The sequence below is a fragment of the Panthera leo genome, chromosome C1 (genome assembly GCF_018350215.1).
Source record: "Panthera leo isolate Ple1 chromosome C1, P.leo_Ple1_pat1.1, whole genome shotgun sequence".
Lineage (NCBI taxonomy): Eukaryota > Metazoa > Chordata > Mammalia > Carnivora > Felidae > Panthera > Panthera leo.
The window spans coordinates 366,609-387,610 of NC_056686.1; the positions used below are offsets into that span (position 1 = coordinate 366,609).

General features: G+C 59.6%; 1 protein-coding gene across 3 annotated transcripts; it reads right to left on the minus strand.

Annotated features, from left to right (window-relative positions):
• Nucleotides 1-1,148: 1,148 nt before the first annotated feature.
• On the minus strand, nt 1,149-15,343 carry UBE2J2 (ubiquitin conjugating enzyme E2 J2). Of its 3 annotated transcripts, none has more exons than XM_042951155.1 (7): nt 15,155-15,343; nt 10,537-10,667; nt 8,162-8,202; nt 3,026-3,128; nt 2,802-2,940; nt 2,372-2,452; nt 1,149-1,812 (listed from the first exon to the last, which is right to left on the minus strand). In XM_042951155.1, exons 2-7 carry the CDS (start codon nt 10,665-10,667, stop codon nt 1,528-1,530), a joined length of 780 nt encoding a protein of 259 aa, XP_042807089.1. In that variant the 5' UTR covers nt 15,155-15,343; the 3' UTR covers nt 1,149-1,527. The 3 variants fall into 3 exon arrangements, with proteins under 3 accessions (XP_042807089.1, XP_042807090.1, XP_042807088.1); XM_042951156.1 differs by lacking the exon at nt 15,155-15,343 and adding an exon at nt 14,997-15,114; XM_042951154.1 differs by lacking the exon at nt 15,155-15,343 and adding an exon at nt 14,843-14,987.
• Nucleotides 15,344-21,002: the final 5,659 nt, after the last annotated feature.

Here is a 21,002-nt window from a genome sequence, read left to right on the forward strand (position 1 = left end):
CCCAGGCCCAGCAGCATTGCCACCAGGGCCCGCGGTTATTCCTGGGGCACCACCGAGCTGCAGATACGGCAGCTCCAGCCCCCCCACCCCTCACAGGCCCAACCGCTGGCCTGCCCACGGGCTAGCGGCTAGCCTGGCACCGGGCTGAGACGGACTTGCATTTCCGCCAACAGAGACTCAAACGGCACAAAATTTAGGAACAAAGATATAATGAAAGATTTTTTTTCACACGAGTGGGTTAAATACACACAAGTGGTAAATTATAGGGCAATTTTAAATAAACTGATCAAAACCCAAAGTCGAAGATGTACAAGTGCGTGGCTGCACCTGAAGCCCCCTGTGGCCTCTGGAGTGAAATCACAGCACCTCAGCCCATGACTCACAGACACAGTGCTTCCAAATAACGTGCAAGGGAAACGATCAAGCAGGCGCTTAACGGAAGACATCAGCGACCCAGGGAGCCTGCTTAACCCCACCAGCCCCGCCCGCAACTCAGGCCAGTCCTCCCGGGGCAGCCTTCACCTCCTCTGGATGCCCAGTTGCGTGTGGTCTTCTAGGGGAAGAGCCCACACTGGACAGGGAGCAGCTGTGAAAAGGAACACAGGAGCCTGTCTTCAGGGTACACCCAAGATCTGGGCCAAGTGTGAGGGGAGCCTGTCAGGTGCAGAACTCCATGGGGCTGCTGGGGTCAGAGGAAATGTCCTGTGGGTACCAAAGGTCACCCCTGCAGTAGCCAGGAACCTGGAGGTGGCAGTGGGGAGCCCAGCCTGGCATAGGTGTGGAGGAAAGGGGGGGGGGGTGGTAAAGTGAAAGCAGCCTTCGGGACCGCAGAGACCGCAGAGGACAGGGTGGCTCTTTGAACAAAGGACGCCACCTTGTGGTCAGACATCAAGCGGATGTGGAATTTCAACTTCAGCAAAACAAGAACCCACTTTCCCAGGAAGGATTGCTTCTTTCCAAGAGAATGCAAACACGTTTCAAACGCTGAGGCCAAACCCCCACGTCTCCTGGACCCCCGTCCGTGGCCGTCCTTGGCCAGCCCCTGGGCCCCCTGGCCAGGCCCCTGGGCCCTCTGGCCAGGCACAGCTGTGGGAACTGCTCCTGCCTGGTGAGCCAGGGCTCCACTGGACCAAGAATTGCACGCAGAGTATTTGCTAATCGAGTTTTTGTATTTTTAAGTGACCAAATCTAGTAAAATGAAAAACAGGTTTACTAAAACAGGTCCGAAAGACGATACAGGAGATTAAGCTATAAAACCAAAGCATGAGGTCCCTCCTCGACACCCAAGCTCCACGGTTCCCAACAGACCCCAGGGCGAGGACAGGGAGCTGAGAATCTTGCACCTCCTCTAAATCCAAATTACACGCTTTGGTTTTGGTTTTTGTTTTCCTTTTAAAGGTTTTTAAAAAGCTAACCCCAGAAGTCAGGCAGGTCCACCCTGCGCCTGGCGGCACGTCCAGCCAGCCCATGGCGAGCTCGGGAGCGGTGCCCTCGGTTCGACCACCTCTGCCGGCTGTGGCGCGGGGCTCACTCCTGCGCTATGCTTCTCAGCACGTACTTGACCGTGTAGGCGAAGGCCGCAAACCCAACTATAACAAACAAGTTCGCCAGGGCGCCGCCCAGGAGTCCGTGGTGCCGGTTGGCCTGCTGGAGGCCCGCGAGGTGCGGCCCGGCCCCCGGCGCGTGCCCGTTGAGGAGCTGAAGCCCATTCTGACCGTGGTGTGTTTCCCCGTCTGGAACCACATCTGGTAAGGGGAGAGCCTGGGGTCGGCTACTGAGTTCATCTTGAGCTTTCTGTTTTTGTTTTATTTCCTAAGATAAAAACAGAAAGGAACAAGGCTTGGTCTAAATAAACTGCTTCCTTTAGGACAAGGGAGGGTCCTAAGATCCACCACAAAGATCCTGCCTGGGAGGCCAGTGGTCACCGGCCCGACACTCACCCTCGGAAGCGGGAGGCGCTCTTAACTCTGTTTAACAGACGAGGGAACCCAGGGACTCGTCAAAAACACCAAGCCTGCGCCTCTCAGGGCCTAGACTGAGCAGGTCCAAGCGACACAGAATCACTGTGGCCTCGACCTGGGTGCAGCCTACCCTGCTCCAGAGCGAAGATGAGGGTACATGCCAGCCCCTCTTGGCAGGCCCTTCCCCACAGCCCAGCAGCCCACCCGAGGAGCCCTGCGCCCTGAGGAGGGGGGCAGGGCTGCAACTGCCAGTCAGCACCTACAGGTGCGTGTGAGAACAGGCGCCCTGCGTGCTGTGTGTGTGCAGCAAAGGGACACACAGCAGCACAGTTCTCTCTCTGGAAGAATCAAATCTGGAAGTGCTCCTGGCGAGGGCATCGCCAAACGGACCGCCAGCATCTGTGCCTTACCTCCACGACTTCAGGGAATAATTCACAGAAGACTTTGTCTTTTAAATTAAACACTAAACTCTGTGCAGCCAGCTGTCTTTTCTAGGAAGAAACAGAAGGGAAATATCAGCCTGAAGATTAATTTCAACTCTTTCAAATTCTACACACATCTTATCCTCAAAAGCTGTCGTCTTCGTGTTGCTGAAAGCACTCGATAAACTTGCCGTTCACCACAAACTAATTCAGCCTCATCAAGGCTTATTCGTCTCTCACTATCGGCAATTAACGACACGAAACTTAGTTCCCACTTAGACAATAAGAAAATCAAGACCGGTCGACAAGGACCAGACACCGTGCTGTCCCTGGAGGGAAGCCCGGCCTGCTCTTCCCACTGCCGAGGACATGAGCGGGAGCCCCCCGACATGCGAACCGTGCGCTCTCCACCCCTCACCGTGAAGTCCGACGTCTCTATACTGCCCAGGGTGGGGCCCTTCTCCACCATGAAGCTAAGGAGCCCAGTCAGGATGGTGGAGACGGACCAGGCCGGGTTCCACGTGTCTGGGTGGAAATCCGTGATGGAAAGACACAGCCTGCAAGACAGGGACCCACTCAACAGAGCACACACACTCGCCATGACCACATTCACACTTGAGAAGCACGGCAGAAATGCCTTACCTTGTATTGCACTTAAATCTTCCATTGGGTGTTATCATATAAATACTAGGAGGTTTAAAAGGAAATTCTCTGGGAAAAACTAGTTTTCCGTGGTAATAGCCACCTATAGCAAAACAGAGAAAGAGCCTTGTCACGGTCTACAGTGCACCCCCTGGGGGGGCAGCCCCAGGCACCAAGCTCCGCTCCAGCCCTCAGGCTGGTGCCACGACCCTCAGTCTCCCACTCTGCCCCCACCCTGCCAGCGCCGCCCCCCTCATCCCGGGCCCAGCGGCTGACCACCCCTGGGACACGAGCGTCTTGCTGGCAGTCTCACTGGGGGCTCACGACCACAAATCAAGAGTGGCCCTTGCCCCACATGCACAGCCCTGCTCACCCTTCCCGGGCCCCCCGTCACTGAGAACAGAGCCTCAGAGGAAAAGCCGTACCCAGCTCCTCACTGGGTCCTCTCGCCCACCCCTGAGCAGGTCGGCTGAGGTCACCCCTATTCCAGACCCCTCTCCCGCACTCCCGGTCTCTCCTTCTCCACCGAATGACACCCTGCAGCAACCAACTGCCATCGTGTGATTCTCCCATCTTAGAAAAACAAAAACCAGGGGCGCCTGGGTGGCTCAGCCGGTTAAGCATCTGACTGCGGCCCAGGTCACGGTATCACAGTTCGTGGGCCTGAGCCCTGCATCGGGCTCTGTGCTGACAATGTGGAGCTTGCGTGGGATTCTCCGTCTCCCCCTGTCCCTGCCTCTCCCCAACTCGTGCTGGGTCTTTGTCTCTCACAAATGAATGTTTAAAAAACAACAACAACAACAACACACCTGACCCCACCTCACTCCCCCTCCTGCCAGCTACTCACCCTCCTTTACGTAAAACCCCTCGAGAGCTACATCCAGGCCCACCCTGCCGAGGCTCCTGCCCCCGCCGCGGTCCCCCAAATCCGACCCGGAGGTCAGCAGAGCCCGCCCCCGTACCTCGCAACCACGCCCCCTGCCTCCTTGGGCGCCACCCCGCCTTGGCTCCCCACTCCCGTCCCACTGCCCCGAGCACTGGCCGCCGGCTCCTCTGGCGCCCTCCCTGACCGCTCACACTTCTGGGTCCTCAGGCTCACGTGACACGGGGACATCTCCAACTGGCACCTGCACCTGGCCCTCTGGGGCTCCTCCCCCCACTGCTGACCCACGGGCCGACCATCCGGGCGACACTGCCCGGACAGGTCCAAGACACGATACCCATTTCCCTCGAACAGCAACTCCACCCTCTTAGCCGCTCACACCAAACTCTGGGAGGCCCCGCTGCCCCCCTGCCCCCGCCGCCGCCATCACCTCCCGCGTCCTCCACCAGCAAGCCCTGTTGGCCACGCCTCCAAACTGATCCAAACCGCTCACTCGGGATGACCTCGCGGGCCTCAAGGCTCTCGCCCCTGCCCACGCAGCTCACGGTCCCGCGGGCTACCTCACCTCACACCCTTCTCTCGGGGCTGCACCTGGGAGCCTACCGGAAACGCAAAGCCCCGGGCCCACTGCAGGCAGGCGACCCGGGACGTGACTTGACCGGACACCCAGTGATGTGTGTGCACGTGCGTGCTCGCGCAGCGAGGCCTCAGGAGTGCCGCCCTGTCCTCCACCCGGGCCCCCTGCCGTCCCCAGCACCCCGGGTGGGGCCCCACCTCAAGGACCGGGACGCACCACACACGTCTGCTCTCACGCCATCGGGTCGGGCCTCCCCACGTCTCGTCCGGGTCGTGGCGCCCCGGCCGCCTCACGTGAGTGCCGTCTCCCACTCCAAGCTCTGCCAGGACTGGAGGGATGACGTGAGCGAGTGTCCCCCGTGAGGCCGACTCAACAGCCAGACGGGCCCCCGAGCGAGAAACTAGCACTATGAACGACACTCAAGGCACCGTCGGCCGAAATCGCTGACAAAAGCCCAACTGGAAAATAAGCAAGAGATACAAACGGGTGCTTTTCTCAAGAGGAAGCAGGCTCGGCCGACGTGCGCTTGGAGCTGGCCGCTCAGGAAACGGCCCCGCCCGCAGCTCAGCGGAGGGCAGGTGGGCAGCAGGAAGCGGCCCGCGTCATGCCGCGAGCGCGTGAAGGTCAACACCCACACTGCCCGGCAGCCCCGCCTCCTGCGTCCTGCGTCCACCCGAGAGACGCAGGTGCCAGCCGGCCAACGCCGGCTCACCCTCCGAGGGGAGGGCTCGCCCCGCAGGGGCCGCGCAGAGAGGCAACCGGCTGCCGCGCAAACCGGGGAAGCAACCTCAAGGCGGGCGGCGCGCGCCGGACCGCAGACGCACGCAACCCCCCCCCCCCCCCCCCCCCCCCCGGCCAGACGTGCGGCGTCAAGCGTACGAGACGAACTCCGGGAGGGTCTGTGGGGGAGGCTCATCCTGAGAGGTAAGGAGGCAAAGCAGGGGACGTGGGAGGGCGGAGCCTCACCCAGGGGTCAAGCCCTTGGGGAGCGCAGAGAAGAAGCGCACGCACCCCCCACGCCAGCAGCTCCCACATCCTTCATTCCGAGCGTCCACAGGCGGACGAGCGACGGGCACAGCCCTGACCGAGCCCCGGGGGGCGGAAACCCCAGAGAGCACGGTGGCCCCGGAGAGAGGCCAGGGAGGACCGCGCCCGGGAAGGGACGGTGTTGTACCACGCACCTCCTCCACTGAACCGCTTCTGCAACTCCGTTGCAACAACAACAAAAGAGCCGTGGGCCACCGCGGTGCCAAGCAGCTCCTGGGTTCTCTGTTCCGCTGACCCGCATTTCCCTCCACACTCGGCTCACCGAAGCTCAGGCATCTCAAAGCCAGGCAGACTGACTCCTCCCACTCTGTTCTTGTTTCAACTGCTCTGGGTCCTCTGCCTTTCCGTGTACGTTTTGCAATAAAAATCTCAGAATAAATTTGTGTACGTCTACAGAAAGCTGTGCCAGGACTTTGACAGGATCGGGTAAAATCCACAGATCGATTCAGGGAGAACCTTCAGCAACGCCTGTACCAGCGGGAAGCCGCTTCTGAACCGTCAGGATCGGTGTGCCTGGAATCGGCCAGGAGTAGCGCGGGCGCAGAGCCCAGAGCAAGGACAGGGTCGGTGGTCAACCAATGCTGAGCCGAACGGACATGGCCAGGGTGCAGAGCCATGAGAGACTGAGAAGGAGGGCTCGGAACATCCAGAAGCCAGAGAAGGAGCAAGTGTGGAGGAAGGAGCCCACACCAGCAAAGTCCACAGAACCCCAGACACCGAGGCCGGAGAGCCATCCCTCGGGTTGACAATTCAGGGGGCCCCTCATCGACCCTGAGGAGAATGGTCAGCAGAAGGCAGGGCTACAGAGTGCAGAGTGCGGCCCTGAGCGCAAGAGAGGATGGGCAGCAGGGGAAGAGACAGGAGCAGGTGCTGAGGGGCAAGAGGGAGGCAGGCAGTGGAGGGAGAGAAGGCTAAGGAGGGAGAGAGAAAGAAGAAAGAAGGGGAAGGAGGAACAGCAGGAAAAGCTGGTCTCTGAGGAGACAGCCTGAAGGCCATGACCAGCAGGGAGATACACAGGGCAGGACCACACATAAAGAAGCCCTGGTGACAGGGTTGGGTCTGGGGGTTGGGGGTGGGAGGGGGGGGGGGTCTCCTGCGGTCCCAAGCCCGGCAGCCTCCACTCGGGGCCTGCCCTTTCCTCCCCCTGCCGCCTCCACCCCTGTCCAGGTTCACTTCCAGCAGCAACAGGCCTGGTTACAAAATCACTAAATGTTCACAGTTTTTTGGAAAAATATTAAAACTATTAAAAAAAAAACTTAAAATCCCACTTGTGAGAAAGAAAACATGCTCATTCCTAGTTTGTTAGAAACACACATGTATTTAACAAGTATTTTTTTTTTTTAATGTTTATTCTTTTTGAGAGAAGGAAAGATGGAGTGCAAGTGGGGAAAGGGCAGAGAGAGAGGGAGACCCAGAATCCGAAGCAGCTCCAGGCTCTGAGTTGTCAGCACAGAGCCCGACGCGGGGCTCCAACTCACGGACCGTGAGATCATGACCCGAGCCGAAGTTGGACACTTAACCGACTGAGCCACCCAGGAGCCTCCTTAACAAGCATTTTAATTATGACCTGTCCAGGCTGCCCTGAAGCCCATCTGCTGCTGCTTTTCTAGGAACCCCACCACAAGCCCATCAAGCCCACACCCCGCTGCTGGACACTCGGGCGGCCCCCAGTGTGACACTATTAACACACCCAGCCTACAGAAAGGCTTCTGCACCTGTTTCCCCAGGACACGTCTTCCCAGAACAGAGACTCCTGTGTCAAAGGAGAGTCCTCATAAGGCTGGTGACACACGTGCCAAACCACCTTCGAGAGAGCCAGGCCAGTTCCACTATTAACCACCCACCCACACCCACAGCTCTCCCCTCATGGTCCAGAGCAGTGGGTCTCGAATGTGCTTCTCCAGCAGCCGGACTCTTTTCCAGTGAAATCTTACGCAAAACCCCCACGTGGAGGCAGATGCCACTCAAAGTGAGGAGAGCTGAAGGTACGGCCCGGCCACAGCTCTGCCCTGGGCTTGCCCCACCACGGCTCATCCCCCGACCTGGCCCGAACCCTGAGGCTGGTGCCAGGCTCCCTGTAGGCCCCCGACCCGCTGACTGAAAAATCCCAGGTCTACTTTGTAAATGACACCAGAGGACACTGGGCAGCACCACCAGGTCAGCCCCGGCAGAACGAGGAGAGCAGAGGTGCCCGGCTGTGCCAGGGCAGACCCTGCACCCTCCCCGTGAGCCTCGGGGCCCCATCCACACGAAGGGGCTACCACGTGGCTCAGAGGGCTCGGCAGAGCGAGTGCTCGATAACCACGGCTTTCTTTCCCGACAACATTCGTGCGGGTCTGAACACAGCAGGAGAAAACGGCTGCACTGCACGGCTTACCAGGTCTGTCTTCCGGCTCCGGCCCCACTCACGTCAGAGGCTGGGTAACCTCTGAGACTCACGGAAAGCCCCTGAAGACTAAACCGCTTTAGGATCTGAAGTAACGAGGACGGACTCCAAGCAAGTGCAATGTTACTAACGGACATGCAGACCAGAGCGTGAGTCACAGACACGAAGTGCCGGACGGGAGAGGTCTGTTCAGAAGACAAAAAGGTCTCTTGTTCCCCTCGCTCGGATTGAAGACTCACTTACCTTCATAAGGAGTCATCTCTGGGCCTCGGACCACATAGTGCCTGAGGGAGAGAAGAAAAGGAGCTGGCTTTAGGGACGGCAAGCACTCCGAGTTCTGAGTCCCTCCGCGGCCGGGGTGTGGGGTCCAGCCGAAACCAGACGTGCGAACATCCCAGGTGAACTTGCGCTGCGGTCTACGCGCTCCTAACGGGGTCTTAGGAACCGTGTCTTTCACGTCCTCCACAAAATACTTTCGTGCCTGCAACACCTAAGAAACTAACACTCTCTAACCATGAAAGTCCACGAACAAATTTTCAAATGCTAATTTCACACACATTCTTGAGATGCACTTAGAAACTTGCACTTCTCAGTGTGCCCAAATATCACGAAGTAGGCCAAGCAGGGAACAGCTGGTGACACGAGGTGGCTCTGTGTCCCCCAGTGTTGATGTTCTAGAAGAAGCAGACGTGGGACCTCAGAGCAGCTGGCCTCACGCAGGAGAACAGGGATAGCCTGTAACTGTCACTGAAGTCCTCACACAGAGCCCAAGCCCAGGTGGACCCACGTGCTTCAGACCACGAGCGGCGGCACTCACAGATTCCACTCTCCCGTGCAAATAAGGAGCTTCGGCCGCATGTCAAGAGGTGCGTGGACTTAAGCATTTTCAAATAGAAGAGAAAAGCACAAAAGAGGACGTAGAGCCAATCAGACACAGCTGTTAGCACGTCACTAAGCATCCCTTCGGAAACCCCTCTTCCCACAAATGCCACTTGAACGTCGTGGATGAAACACATGCCAGCTGGTATGTTTTACTCCGCAAACACTGCCATCCTGTGTTGGTGGACCAGGAACAAGCCTCAGAGCTTAAGCACGTGACACACCCAGGAACGTGGCCTTAATTTGTCACTGCTCCCAATTCCGGGGTCCAGTTTGGGAACACTGGGTAGGGGCAGCGAGCAAGAGCAGAGAGCCCAGCAGCCTGGGTGGCCAAGCAGCACGGCACTCGGGGGACACCCCCAGCAGGTGACAGAGCCCAGCCAGCAGGCCGGACACGACCGTCCCCAGCCAGTCTGGGAACTGGATTCCAGAGTGGGGAGAGGGGCTCGCCACCCTGATGCAACATAAACTGTTTATGCCAACGATACAACATGGATCGTGCTAGAAGGAAGCCAGCCTCCCTGCTGGGGGTCTGGAGCACTGGGAGGTGCCGGGCAGAGGCACACGACCTGCTCCAACTGGCAATCTTGCGTCCTGGGTCTCCGATAGGCTTCCCTGGGGGACAGCACCTCATGTGTGTGGTCACAGCAGGGCTGGGGGGGCTCGTGTCGGTCTCCTATGGACTCCGACTCCAGCGCACCGTCTGTCCCTTTGCTAATTTTGCTGGTTTTCCATGGAAACAAATCTCAGCGATCGATCCTCCTTGTGAATGACTGAACCTGGAGATCTGAACTCACAGGCAGAGAGAGGCTCCCCAAACAACGAGGACGACCCTGCGACTGCTGTGGGAGCTGTCCCTCCATCTGCCAATTCAGGGGGCCGGGGAAGCTCTGTTGTAACCCCAAAGCCTCAGTCCCGCGCGGCCCTTTTCACCCTGAAAACCCTCCCTCACCTGCCAGAGCAGCCCCTCCTCCCCAAGCTGAGGAAGGTAGATCCAGAACCCGTGAACACCTGTCCAAACACCTGTCCAATCTAAAGAACAGCTTTTAACTCAGTCAAATTCCTTTTCTCTGGACAAAATACCCTTCACACAGAAAATGCTTACTATCTCAACCCTACACTTTACTTCCCACAGAACCGATAAATCTGGTAAGGGCAGCTTTTCTGTAGAAGCACGTAACCTCCTAAGGCCACACCTGAGCACGGCCTGAAAGTCACTATGAAGCGAGTGTGCGTGAGGCTCAGAGCCTGTTACGCCGGCCAGGGCTACCAAGCACTTGCCCCAGCCAGCGCCAGGAACCCAAGCATCAGGGCCCCTGACCCTCTGTCACAAACTCTCTAAGACAGGACAGGCCACTCTACAGCACCAAGACGCAAAGAGCAAAAGGAGAGTCTAGAAATGCAACTTCTCCACCAACAGCCGTGAGACCTATGCCGTGCCCCGAAGCCTCCCCTATGGATCCCACAGACCCACCCGAGAGGCGCTCCCCAGCGTGCTCTCTCCAGACCCAGGGGACAGAGGTCAAGGAAGACCCCGTGGTGGCCCCAGCCGCCGCCCATCAGGAAGACAACCAGGCCTCATCCGTAGGCCTCAGCCTGCCCGCATCTGAAAGCGGTACAGACAGATGCACCCTTCCCAATGCCACGACAGGACAGGAGCACCAGGGCCTCCCCATCAAGCGAGCAGAGAACCCAGGTGACAAGTCAGCGTGGGGTGAATGGTCAACGTGGAGCCTTACCATTCAAGGATATTGGAAGGGAGGGGCTCAGCACAGATGTAAGGCACCGGGTCCTTCTTAATGCGAAGATAGTCCTGTTTCAGCCTCTGGGTCGCTGTCGTCGGAGCTCTTTTATTGCTGCTGCTGCTCATCTAGGGAAAGCAAACGTCTGTTTCCAAAGAACGAGAGACACGCCCTGCCTCCTCAGCCACAGACAGCTTCAACAGTCCCACGAGGTTAAGCCCAGCCACCCAGAAGCCAGGCCTGCGGGCTGTCCTGACTTGCCGCCCACCCCCACACCAGCAGGACTCGACGAGTCTCCTTGGGGGTCTGCCCCCCACAACCTTCGTTTATGTGACACCAGGTCAAAGATAAAAAACGAAACAAAACCAAAGCCCCGCTTCCGTCCTCAAAGAAACTACCCGGGAGAAAGCCCTCGAATTTAAAGGGTCCTAAGGACCGGTGTGCTGAGGCCAGCATGGCCTGGTGCTCCTGCGCTCTGTGCTAATGAAATGTTTACACCACAGAAATCAGGATGCACCCCAAACCAGCCCCCAACAAAAGCCTGTTGTTAAACATTTTCCAACATATCTACTACTGCTCAAAAGTCGATGGGAGGACGGGGGACCTGGGTGGCTCAGTCGGTTAAGCATCTGACCCTAGATTCGTCTCAGGTCATGATCCCACAGTGTGAGCCCCACTTAGGATTCTCTCTCTCTGTGTGCCCCTCCCCCACCTGCATGAGTGCTGTCTCACAAAATTACTTTAAAAAAAAGTAACTAAAAAACAAAATGGATGGGAGGACTGGAGAAAGATGGGGGGCCCTGAAAGTCTGACATTCACACTGGGAAGAGGCAAAAGGAGCACCCTCCTGATCAGAGCTAAGGACACGGGTAGAGGCTTCAGACAGCATCACGGGTCCAGGGAAGGGCACTGGGCCACTGTGTAAGGAGCCACAGCACAGTAAATGGTGGCTGACAAGGCTGACCAGGGAGGCAAGGCCACGCAGCCAATAGCACTGCAGAAAGTTTTTAGGTCCAAGTCTTAAGAGAGACCAGCTTTTCTGTTGGATCACTTGGGACAGGTTAGCAGAGCTTGAAGAGGACAGCATGAGACAGATGAGATGGCACGGGAGGGACCGGACAGCACTGAAGGCTGAGGACCAGGAGTGAGGTCGCAGCCATCATTCAAGAGAAGAAACGGCCTGGCTCAGGGGGTGGGGGGGGGTGGAGCCCGGGACACCTCAGTGATGCTCGGAGGCAGAGGGGAGTGATGGTGAGAGAGAAGACAGAGCTCCCCACCCTCACAGGCATTGGAGCAGCTCAGCCTGATGTGCTCTGCATGCAGAAGTTTCCCCTAAGACAGCAAGGCAAAAAAGTTCTGCTGCTAAAAATAAAGTGTGAAAGCTGCCAGTCTAAAATATGATAGAGACAGAGGACACATGGGGGTATGCGGGAATGGGAAGGGACAGCAGCTTCCAGGCTAGAGTGGTGGCAGATCGAAGCCATGCCTGTCCTGCTCTCCTCCACGCCACTGACGCTGCCACTCAGCCATCTGAGGCCATCTTGCCAGCACACTGGACATCAGCGGCCAGGATCTCGACCCTGACCTCCAGCCTGCACAAACCTGAAGTCACCCTCCGCCCCCCATCATCTCCACCTCAGGGCCTTTGCTTGCTCATTTCCCTGGCAACAGCCACAGCTCCTTCCGATCCGTCAGGTCAGAGGTCTCTGGACTCCCGCCCCTTTGCTGGCTCGATTCCCCTCAGAGCACTAAGCCCACTGCACTACAGCCGGGGCTTGGTGTGCTTCCCACACCCCAAGGCCTGCAGAGCGGTCCTCCTGCACACGTCACTGCCCACCCCTCCCTCCTGTTCCCACTCCACTCACCCTAATGCAGGGTCGTACTACCTCTCCCATCAAGCACCACCAGACTCGCCACTGGCCCCCCCCAGCTTCCAGTCTCCCCTTTTCGGTCCACCCCGTACACTTAAATCAGATTAACTTTCTCCACCCACAGTTCTGATCATAGCATTTCAAGATCTCCCCACAGCCAAACAGACTGAACTGCAACACCTCCCCCTTCCTGCCAAGCCCCCGACAAAGAAGCCCAACGAGCCCTCCTAGTGTCTGACTCCCAACCCCCTCCTCACCCTAACCCTACGGCTGTCTCTCAGCCTGGTCTCCACTGGCAGAAAACCCACCTGTGCCCTTCCTGGCCTAGCTCAAAAGCTAAGTCCCTCAAGAGCCTCCCTCATTTCCCTAGTCAAATGCCCCCACAGGCCTCCCTGCGACCCCGCTCCACACCACACAGGTGCCTCCCAGGCGCCAGCAGGAGCAGGAGCAGGAGCAGGAGCAGGAGCAGGAGCAGGAGCAGGAGCAGGAGCAGGCTGCAGACAGCCTGGGAAGTGAGTGCTCTCCCGCGCAGCACTGCCCCCAAGCTCCTGGCCAAGCCAAAGGGGCCAGGTGGCTCACCTCACCGGAAGCAGAACCGCCACACTGGACTTGTTGGGTGTCTTTTACATGTTCACCCTATGGCTCAGTGGGTTGAGCGTCCGACTTCCACTCAGGTCAGGATCTCGCAGTTTGTGAGTTCGAGCCCCGTGTCGGGCTCTGTGCTGCCAGCTCAGAGCCTGGAGCCTGTTTCAGATTCTGTGTCTCCCTCTCTGTGCCCCTTCCCCGCTCATGCTCTGTCTCTGTCTCTCAAAAATGAATAAACATTAAAAAAAATTTTTAAATGTTCACCCTAAAATTAACACTCTGTAATACGCAAAAAATTCCCTGGGCAATTCAAATACCACCGTGTTTGTGCGTAATTATGTGGCAAGGCTGGGTGCTTAATGAATCTTACAGGACGGACACACAAAATAAATAGATCCTGCCTGGTCAGTCACAAACTTTTCGCTCATTCTTGCTCTCAAAGGTATCAACTTTTTTTTTAAATTCATTTATTGTTGAGAGAAAGAGAAAGCACAAGTGCAGGAGGGGCAGGGAGAGGTGGAGAGAGAGAGAGTATCCCCAGCAGGCCCCACACTGTCAGCGCAGAGCCCGATGCGGGGCTTGAACCCACAAACTGAAAGATCATGACCTGAGCCAAAGTCGGGCGCTTAACCACCCAGATGCCCCTCAAAAGCATACTCTTTAAAGTCACATTTATGATTCAACGACTCAGTTCAGGACAAAGAAAAAGCTCCCTGAGGACCCCTCCTTCGCCTCACTCAGTGCCCTCAGGGGCCCCTCTGGTCTACGGCACCTGCACAGACCCGTGAAGCAGGTCTCAGGTTCCCTGCAAATCCCCACAGATGGGGAACACGAAAAGCGTTATGCTGAAAGAAAAAGGGTGTAGCATGAAAACAAATGTCAGAAGCAAAGTGTCAGCACACGGGAGGTAAGGGCGCGCTGCCTGAACCAACGCCCGGCAGGCCGCGAGTCCCGCCAGCCTCACACGGACACACCTGTCATCTGCCCAGCACCCAAACACCCTGCTCCTCTCTTCTCTGCACCTCTCTCCCACTCTGAGTAAGCGTAATTCAGGTGACAAAGTGGCATGAGACTTTGGCCCGACCGACCAGAAGGGCACGTGACACTCCCAAGCCCGAGCCTTTCACGGAAGTCTCTCCTTTCTCCACCAGGATTGCTTCGCAGGCTGGACAGGGGCCCAGGGCCGGTGGAGACAGTCCCACTACCCCTCAGGCACCTGCCACACAGGTCAACACTTCAGAAAACAGCAGACTGCTGACTGCAAGCCCGAGGCACCATGCCTGAAGTCTACACAGCAAGTGTTCCAATGACGCTCCTTTCTACTAAAGCCGGACTACACCAAGTCTCACTGACCTGGAACAAACACAGTACCCACCTGGCCCATCGCTGCGCTGTGTTCTTACGCACTTAGCAGCTCTACTCCCGCTAGGCTTTACCCCTCTTTGGCTGTTCCATGCCTGGGCCCAGAAAGCGGCTGGGAACCGGACTTGAATTAAATACAGACCAGCTAGGTGGCATCCAGTGAAAAAGGAGCTACAAGTTCACGTCTCTGGAAGCTGAGAGGGTGCAGGTGACCGGCAGAGGTGGAAAGTGGGCCGGCACAGACGAGGAACTGGCCCAGGGCCCAACGTGAGCGCTAGTCGGCAAGGCCCACGGTGGAGCCAGCCGACTGGAGCTTCCCAGTCTTACGGCCTGGATTTTCTCTCAGCTACTACCCCAAGAGGCATAACCCTAAGGACACTCATTCCTGCTGGAATTTACGAAACAGTTTGGGTACTGATTACGGGTGAAGCGGCGGGCTCGATGGCAGCCACCCCAACACCAATTCCCGGGATACATTTACAAACCAAGATCTATGCCGGCTAGTCCCGGAGGTGCCCGCAAGCGTGCCACTAACAGGAGGGCCTTCCGTGGGAGCCCCAGCCGCGAGGCCAACCAAATCCCCAAGCTGGCCGCAGGACCACCCCGGCCCGGAGCCCCGGGCGCCCCGCCGTAACCGACCTCAGGTTCCGCGCACGGAAGCTCCAGGCCCGGGCCCCTCGAACGGCAGATCGAACGGCGACAAGCCTCGCGGCGGCCCCGTACGCTCCGCGCGGGCCGGTTCCAGCGGGGCGGACGCGCGGCCGAAGCCCCGGTTCAGGCCCGCGCCGCTCGCTCACCTCTCCCCGTCGCCGCGCGTGGGCCGCCGCCGCGCTCAGGCTCGCCGTGGTCGAGACCGGAGCAGGGAAGGAAGAGCGTGGCCCGCGCCGGAGAGCCTCACCGCGCCGGGAGCGAGCCCACCGCACCGCTGCAGCGCCTCCGCCACCGCCACCGCCACCGCCGCCGCCGCCTAAGCTTGCAAGATGGCCGTTCACGGGGCGGGCGGGGGAACTGTGCTCACCCCCACTTCCGATTCCGGTGCGCCGGGCCCCGGGGTGGCCGCTCTAGCCGGCCGGGCGGACGTCGCCTGCGTCTCGCTGCCGCCTCGCGCCCCGCAACAGAGAGAGCGTCGGCGCGTGCGCACTAGCGGGCAGCTCCTTGGGGCGGGGGCCGCGGGACGGTGGGCGCATGCGCTTCGGCGGGCAGCTCCGGGCGGTCGGACCTCCGGTGTCTCCGCTGATCTGGTCAGGCCGCCAAGGCCCTCCTGGGCATCTTTCCGCTACAGCGTTGTCGGCGGGCGGCCCCAGGGGTTGTCAGCGGCCGCAGGGGTCCCGGATCCCCTCACTCTGCACACTACCTCCCCATGAACCCTGGCCGAGAGCGGGGCGCGCCTGTCCCAGGAAGACAGACAAGCTCCGTCAAAGGGTGTCTCCGGAGGTGCCGGCGTGAACTCCTCCTTGAGTTCACTGGGACCCCGACCCTCCCACCATGCTACCCTCCACGGGACGGGAGCAATCCGGCCTGGGGAGCGCAGTCCTTGTGCCCACTTAACAGGAGAGAGCTGGAGGCGCTAGAATCCTCCGGCCCCGTCAGTAACTGAACCTGCCCAGGGCCCCTGAGAGTCACGTCCTGAATCTCCTTGTCTGGCCACCAGTGAGGCATGGGGATGGGGAGCACTGCCAGAACCTGGGCCAGGTGGGGTCTGCCATGGGCAAGCCTGTCCAGCCCCTGCCTATGGGGAGAGCTGGCCTCATAAAAATAGTTTCACTGTTTCCCCAACTGAATTTTCCACCCAGCCCATGAATGGGGTCATTATGCAACAGTGGACACTGCACTGAGGCTTGCTTTCTGCTCCCACAGTCCCCTCCCTGGCCCTGGGGGAGGGGGAGGCAGAGCCTGGCCACTGTGAGTATGCCTGAAGCAGTTAGGTGCAGCTGCTGCTCCCAGGGCCAGCATCAAAAGGGTCCTGATTGCAGAGGCCTGGGGCTGGCCCTCTCTGCTCCTCAAGAGTGCCGTGGGGGAGGGCTTGGAGGGACGTGAGGATGGCACACAGGAGGTAGGAGAGTTGGTGTCTGAACGCGGGGTGGGCTGGGCAGCTGAGTAAGCCAGCATACTTATTGCCTACTGCCCTCCCTGGAGAGAAAACCCGGGACAGGGCCAAGTGCGGGCTGGGGTATCCACTCATAGGTTGTTTCAGGGCAAGTGCTGCATATCGACTGAGGCAGGTGCTAATCATCAGCCTGGACAGGTCTGGAGAGACCACGTGCCGGACTGCACGGCTCTGTGGGACAACGCTGGGGTTCCAGACCCTTCACCAAGCCCCTGAGTGCCTCTTGGTATAGGCCACAAGTCAGCGAGGTGACTGATCACACAACCATTAACAGATGCCAGCAGAGGGCAGGCAGCCATGCTTACCCTTGACCCTGGCCCACCCGGGGCATCTCAGGCAGGATCTGGCCCCAGGCCCTGGGCAGAACCCAGAAGGAGTGCCCATCGTCCCCCAGTCTGCTGCCAGGTGAGTCGACCCGTGGGAATCCAGCCTGCTTCCTCTTTCTACCACGTCACCCAGTCCTGGCCTGCCTGCCTGCCTGGTGGGGAAACCTGGGGGTTTCTGGAGCTTGGCCTCCTGCTGCTACACTGAGCATCGTGCCTGTGCCTTCACTCCTCTGCCTCCTCCGAGAGCTCTGCCGTCCCCATGCAGGGCGGGCCCAGCTCTTTTTAGCACACGGAAAGTTATGTAAGGGAGGCTACCCCAGGGCACCTGGGGTTCAAGCACAGGTGTGTCTGGCACGCACCCACGCACACCTGCAGAGCATAGGCAGTGGCGGTACGGGCCTGGGTCCTCGGGCAGGTAGAGGCACTCTCCTGCCTCAGTTGGTGTCTGTGTAAAGTGGGGGAGCCAGTGGGGTTGCATCTTGATGGAAAAGCTCAGCTCAGAATCCCCCAGCATCAGTCCCAACCTCCTGATCACCAAGCACCCTTGAGTCACACCTGAGGAAGAAGGTTCCCGAGACAGACGTGGCCACCAGGTCCTGCCAAGACCCTGGCCCACCGGCCCTACCTATGCTGCCCTCGGGGCCAACGAGGCCCACGCTGCCCAGGCCTCTGGCCGTAGAGCTGGTGGCCTCAGCAGTCAGGCAGGAGTGGGCAACTAGGCTGGCAGTTAACGACAACTGAGACCTTCTCAAGTCCCAAAGCCACCCTTCTGGAGAAGAAGCTGGAGCTAACCTTCCTGCCAGACTTCCTTCCAACCACTGCCACTTCCACCAACGGCCAAGCTGTGGGGAGAAGATGGCCATGCTCACTCCTGAGCATCTCGGGTCCAGGATCCATGGTCCGTGTCGGAAGAGCTGCCAGGAAGCCAAGAGGGTTAGAGCCAAGAAAACAACCCCCACCACCACCACCACCACCACCACCACCACCACCACCACCACCACCACCGGTTGCCACCCCCGCCCCAGGGCAGGACCTGAGGGTCTCAGTTGCATGTGACCAGTAGGGACCATGGGACCAGGGCTCAAGAGAGGGTACCAAAGAGCCAGCCTGGAGGTGACCAGGCAGGAAGTGTGCACACACCCCACCCCTTCCAGTGGGAACACTGGGCAGACCCTGAGCTCCACCCACCCCCAACTGCCCGGAGGCACCTCAGGGAGCCCCCTCTGTGCTGGCCAGAGCCTCTGCTTAACACTGTGGTCAGTGCTTGGGGGAGTGAGGGGACTCTGCATTTGCACCAGGAAGGCCCCTCACCCTCCTGGAAGCAGGTGGGCCAGCCCCCAGGCCCAGGGAGGATGACCCCCACCCGCCCATGCCCACCGGGAATCCAGCACACGTGCAGGGGCCGTGGGCGGGCTCGACTTCACTTCTGTCACACCAGAATCTCCTAGGACCGACTCTGAGCTGCCCGAGGGTAGGGCCACCCTCAGAGGAATGAGCTGAGCCTGGGGGCCCCATGCAACACCAGCACCGACAGTGTCCAGGAGAGCCCCAGCCCGGACGGGGACACCTTGGCACCCCTAGACCCAGCCTCAGTGGAGGCTGGCCCTCAAAGTCCCGATGGGGGGTGTACTCCAGGTGGGGCCAGCATCCTACTGTCCTGCGGAGAGGGTGGAGTGCGTGGGGCCTCTGAGGCGTCCACACATCCCTTCAACACACAGCTATAGAGGAGTGACCGCATGGGCCCACACTGTGCCAGGGGCTGGGGATGCCCTGCCTGGCCCCAGCCCTCAATCCTGCTCCTCTGGGGGCCAGCGAGGCTGGGGAGGCAGGAGAAGGGATGTGCCCGGAAGAGAGGCGGGGCTGCTGGCCTCACTGCCACTAGATGCAGTCTCTGTGTCCTCTCTGCCCTCTCAGAGGTGGGCTCTGGGGTGGCCTCCTCCCCTCCCCACTGGTTGCTGACCCTTGGCCCTGGCACCTTCTGTTGGCCCCTTGGCAGTTCTCAAGGTGTTTCCCCAGGAGGAGGGAAGGAAGGTTTGTGCCTTCTGCCTGGATGAGCTCAGGGCACTGAGCTTCCTCAGGGCACTCGACTCGAGTCCTTCAGGGCACTGGGCATCGGTCGGCACAGGCGTGCCTCTGTCCCTGGCCAGGGCTCTTTCTCCCACAGGAACGCAGGGGCTCCCTCCAAGCTCCCTCCACGCTGCCCTTGGCTGGCAGGGACTCTGACCAGACCTGAGCCGGGGCCTCCAGGGCCGTCCTTCCTGAAGGCTCGTTTCTTCAGCCTCCTGAGCCACAGGTTACCCCTGTTCTCATTCCAGAGCCCCTGGGACCTTCCCGTGCTGCTAGGAGGCCTCCCGCAGGACAGTGTGTGCCCCACCTCCTTGGTAACATCGCCTACCCCACAAAGGGAAATTGCTTGCGTGGTGGCAGAGGCCTGAGACACCCCAGGCCCGTACTGAGGTTAGGGGCTATGATGCTTGGGGAGGGACCAGTGATATCAACTGGTCCCACCTCTGAGCCTTGTGCAGGAAGAGGAAACAAAGGCCCATTCTGCACTTAAGGAAATGGGCTCAGAGAGGTTGAGTAATTTGGGCAAAGTCCCACAGTAAGTGACAGAGATGTGATTTGTACCCACACCCGTGTGAGTCCAAGGCCTGCTCTCCCCAGGCGTGAAGGCATGACTTCCCTCTCTAGGCATCACCAGGGGCCATCTGCCTCCTTCCAGAGCCACAGGGCTGATGACCCCACCCCTCCTCAGAGCCCAGGCGTCCCAGCAGGGCCTATTGGAAGTGGGGCTCCCTCCCTCAGCACCCATTGGGGGCAGGGTGTAGAGCCTGCCCTGGGGAGGGGGCAGTGGGGCCTGAGCTACGCCCTCAAACCTGGGATCAGGCTGAGGATCTGGTCGCTTGGGATGGTGAGGCCTCTGGGTCATCCTGGGGACATGCTAGACGCCACCCCCCCCCTCAACTGGGCCAGAGGGGTGGGGTGTCCTGGGTTGTCCTGCCTCTGGTGCACCGTCCGGCCTCACACAACGACAATGAGGCCAAGGACTTCAACCCCCCCAGACCGTGTGATTTGGCCTCGAGTGTGGTGTGTGTTGTCAGCATGTGGTCTCAGCGCATATGTGGCCAAGACACGTGGTGTCTCATCTTCGTGGGAGGCGTGTTGTCTTAGCGTGTGGTGTGGTCAGCGGTGGCCATATTATATGGTAGGAAGGATGAACTGTGTGCCACAGGCCACCAGGTGCTATCTCCACACCCAGGCCCTGGGTTGTTCCCACAATTAGAGCCTGTCCCAGCAGCTGGGCGGCTGGCCCTAGACACCTGAGTTCTGGGAGCGGAGGCCCCTGCCCAGTGCCCCTTGGCCACAAATACCTGTAGTCGGTGCTCGCAGCGTGAGCCAGGCAGGCGGTGGGGAGCAGGCATCCCTCCCGGGCCCGGCAGGAGGCAAGCAGGCAGACAGGCGAGGGGCCAGGGCACTGCAGGGTCTGCTGGGAGTCGGGTGTCTGACCCAAGAGAGCTCTGAGCGTCAGGAGCTGGGGGAGGGGAAGGTCCGCTCAGAGAGAGGCAGGGCAGCCATCCAGGGGGGTCTCTTCTCCCCCCAAGAGCCCTTTACCCCTAGGCCTGGCGCCCAAGGCTCTGGGCAAGAAAGGCTCACCCAGGGGGAGGACCCCCATCCCTGCCCTCACGGCTTCCCCTTCCAGGTCCAGAGTGGGTGTGCCTGCCCCCGCCAGCCAGGCCCCTCCCCGCCTCACCCCACACCCAGCCAGCCTGTTATAAATAGGAGGCTGCCTGGCCAGTGTCGGGCCACATCCCGCTTTGCCTGTTACCCACTACAGCGTCATCATCAGGCCACCCACCACGGGAGAATGGAGGCACCTGCACAGGAAGGCTCCAGCTTCAAGGTACCCAGGGACACCTGATGTGCCCATGCCGGGGCAGGGAGGGAAGGTCTTCTCTGGGGGTCTCTCTAGCCTGAGGTGGAGGGCGCCGTGTCCCACGTGTCACCTGGAGCACCAGCACGTACCAGGGGCGAGAGATGAGGGTCGCGTAGTCCCCACCGGGGGCTGGGTGCGTGTGACAGGAGAACATGCATTTGCACACGCACATGTGTGTGCGAGTGTGTCCGAAGGGGCCGCCGCCCCTGCTCCTGCTGTGTCTGGCTTGAGGCTGCTCGGATCCCGAGTGCCCACATTCACCCCAGTGCATCCGGGGC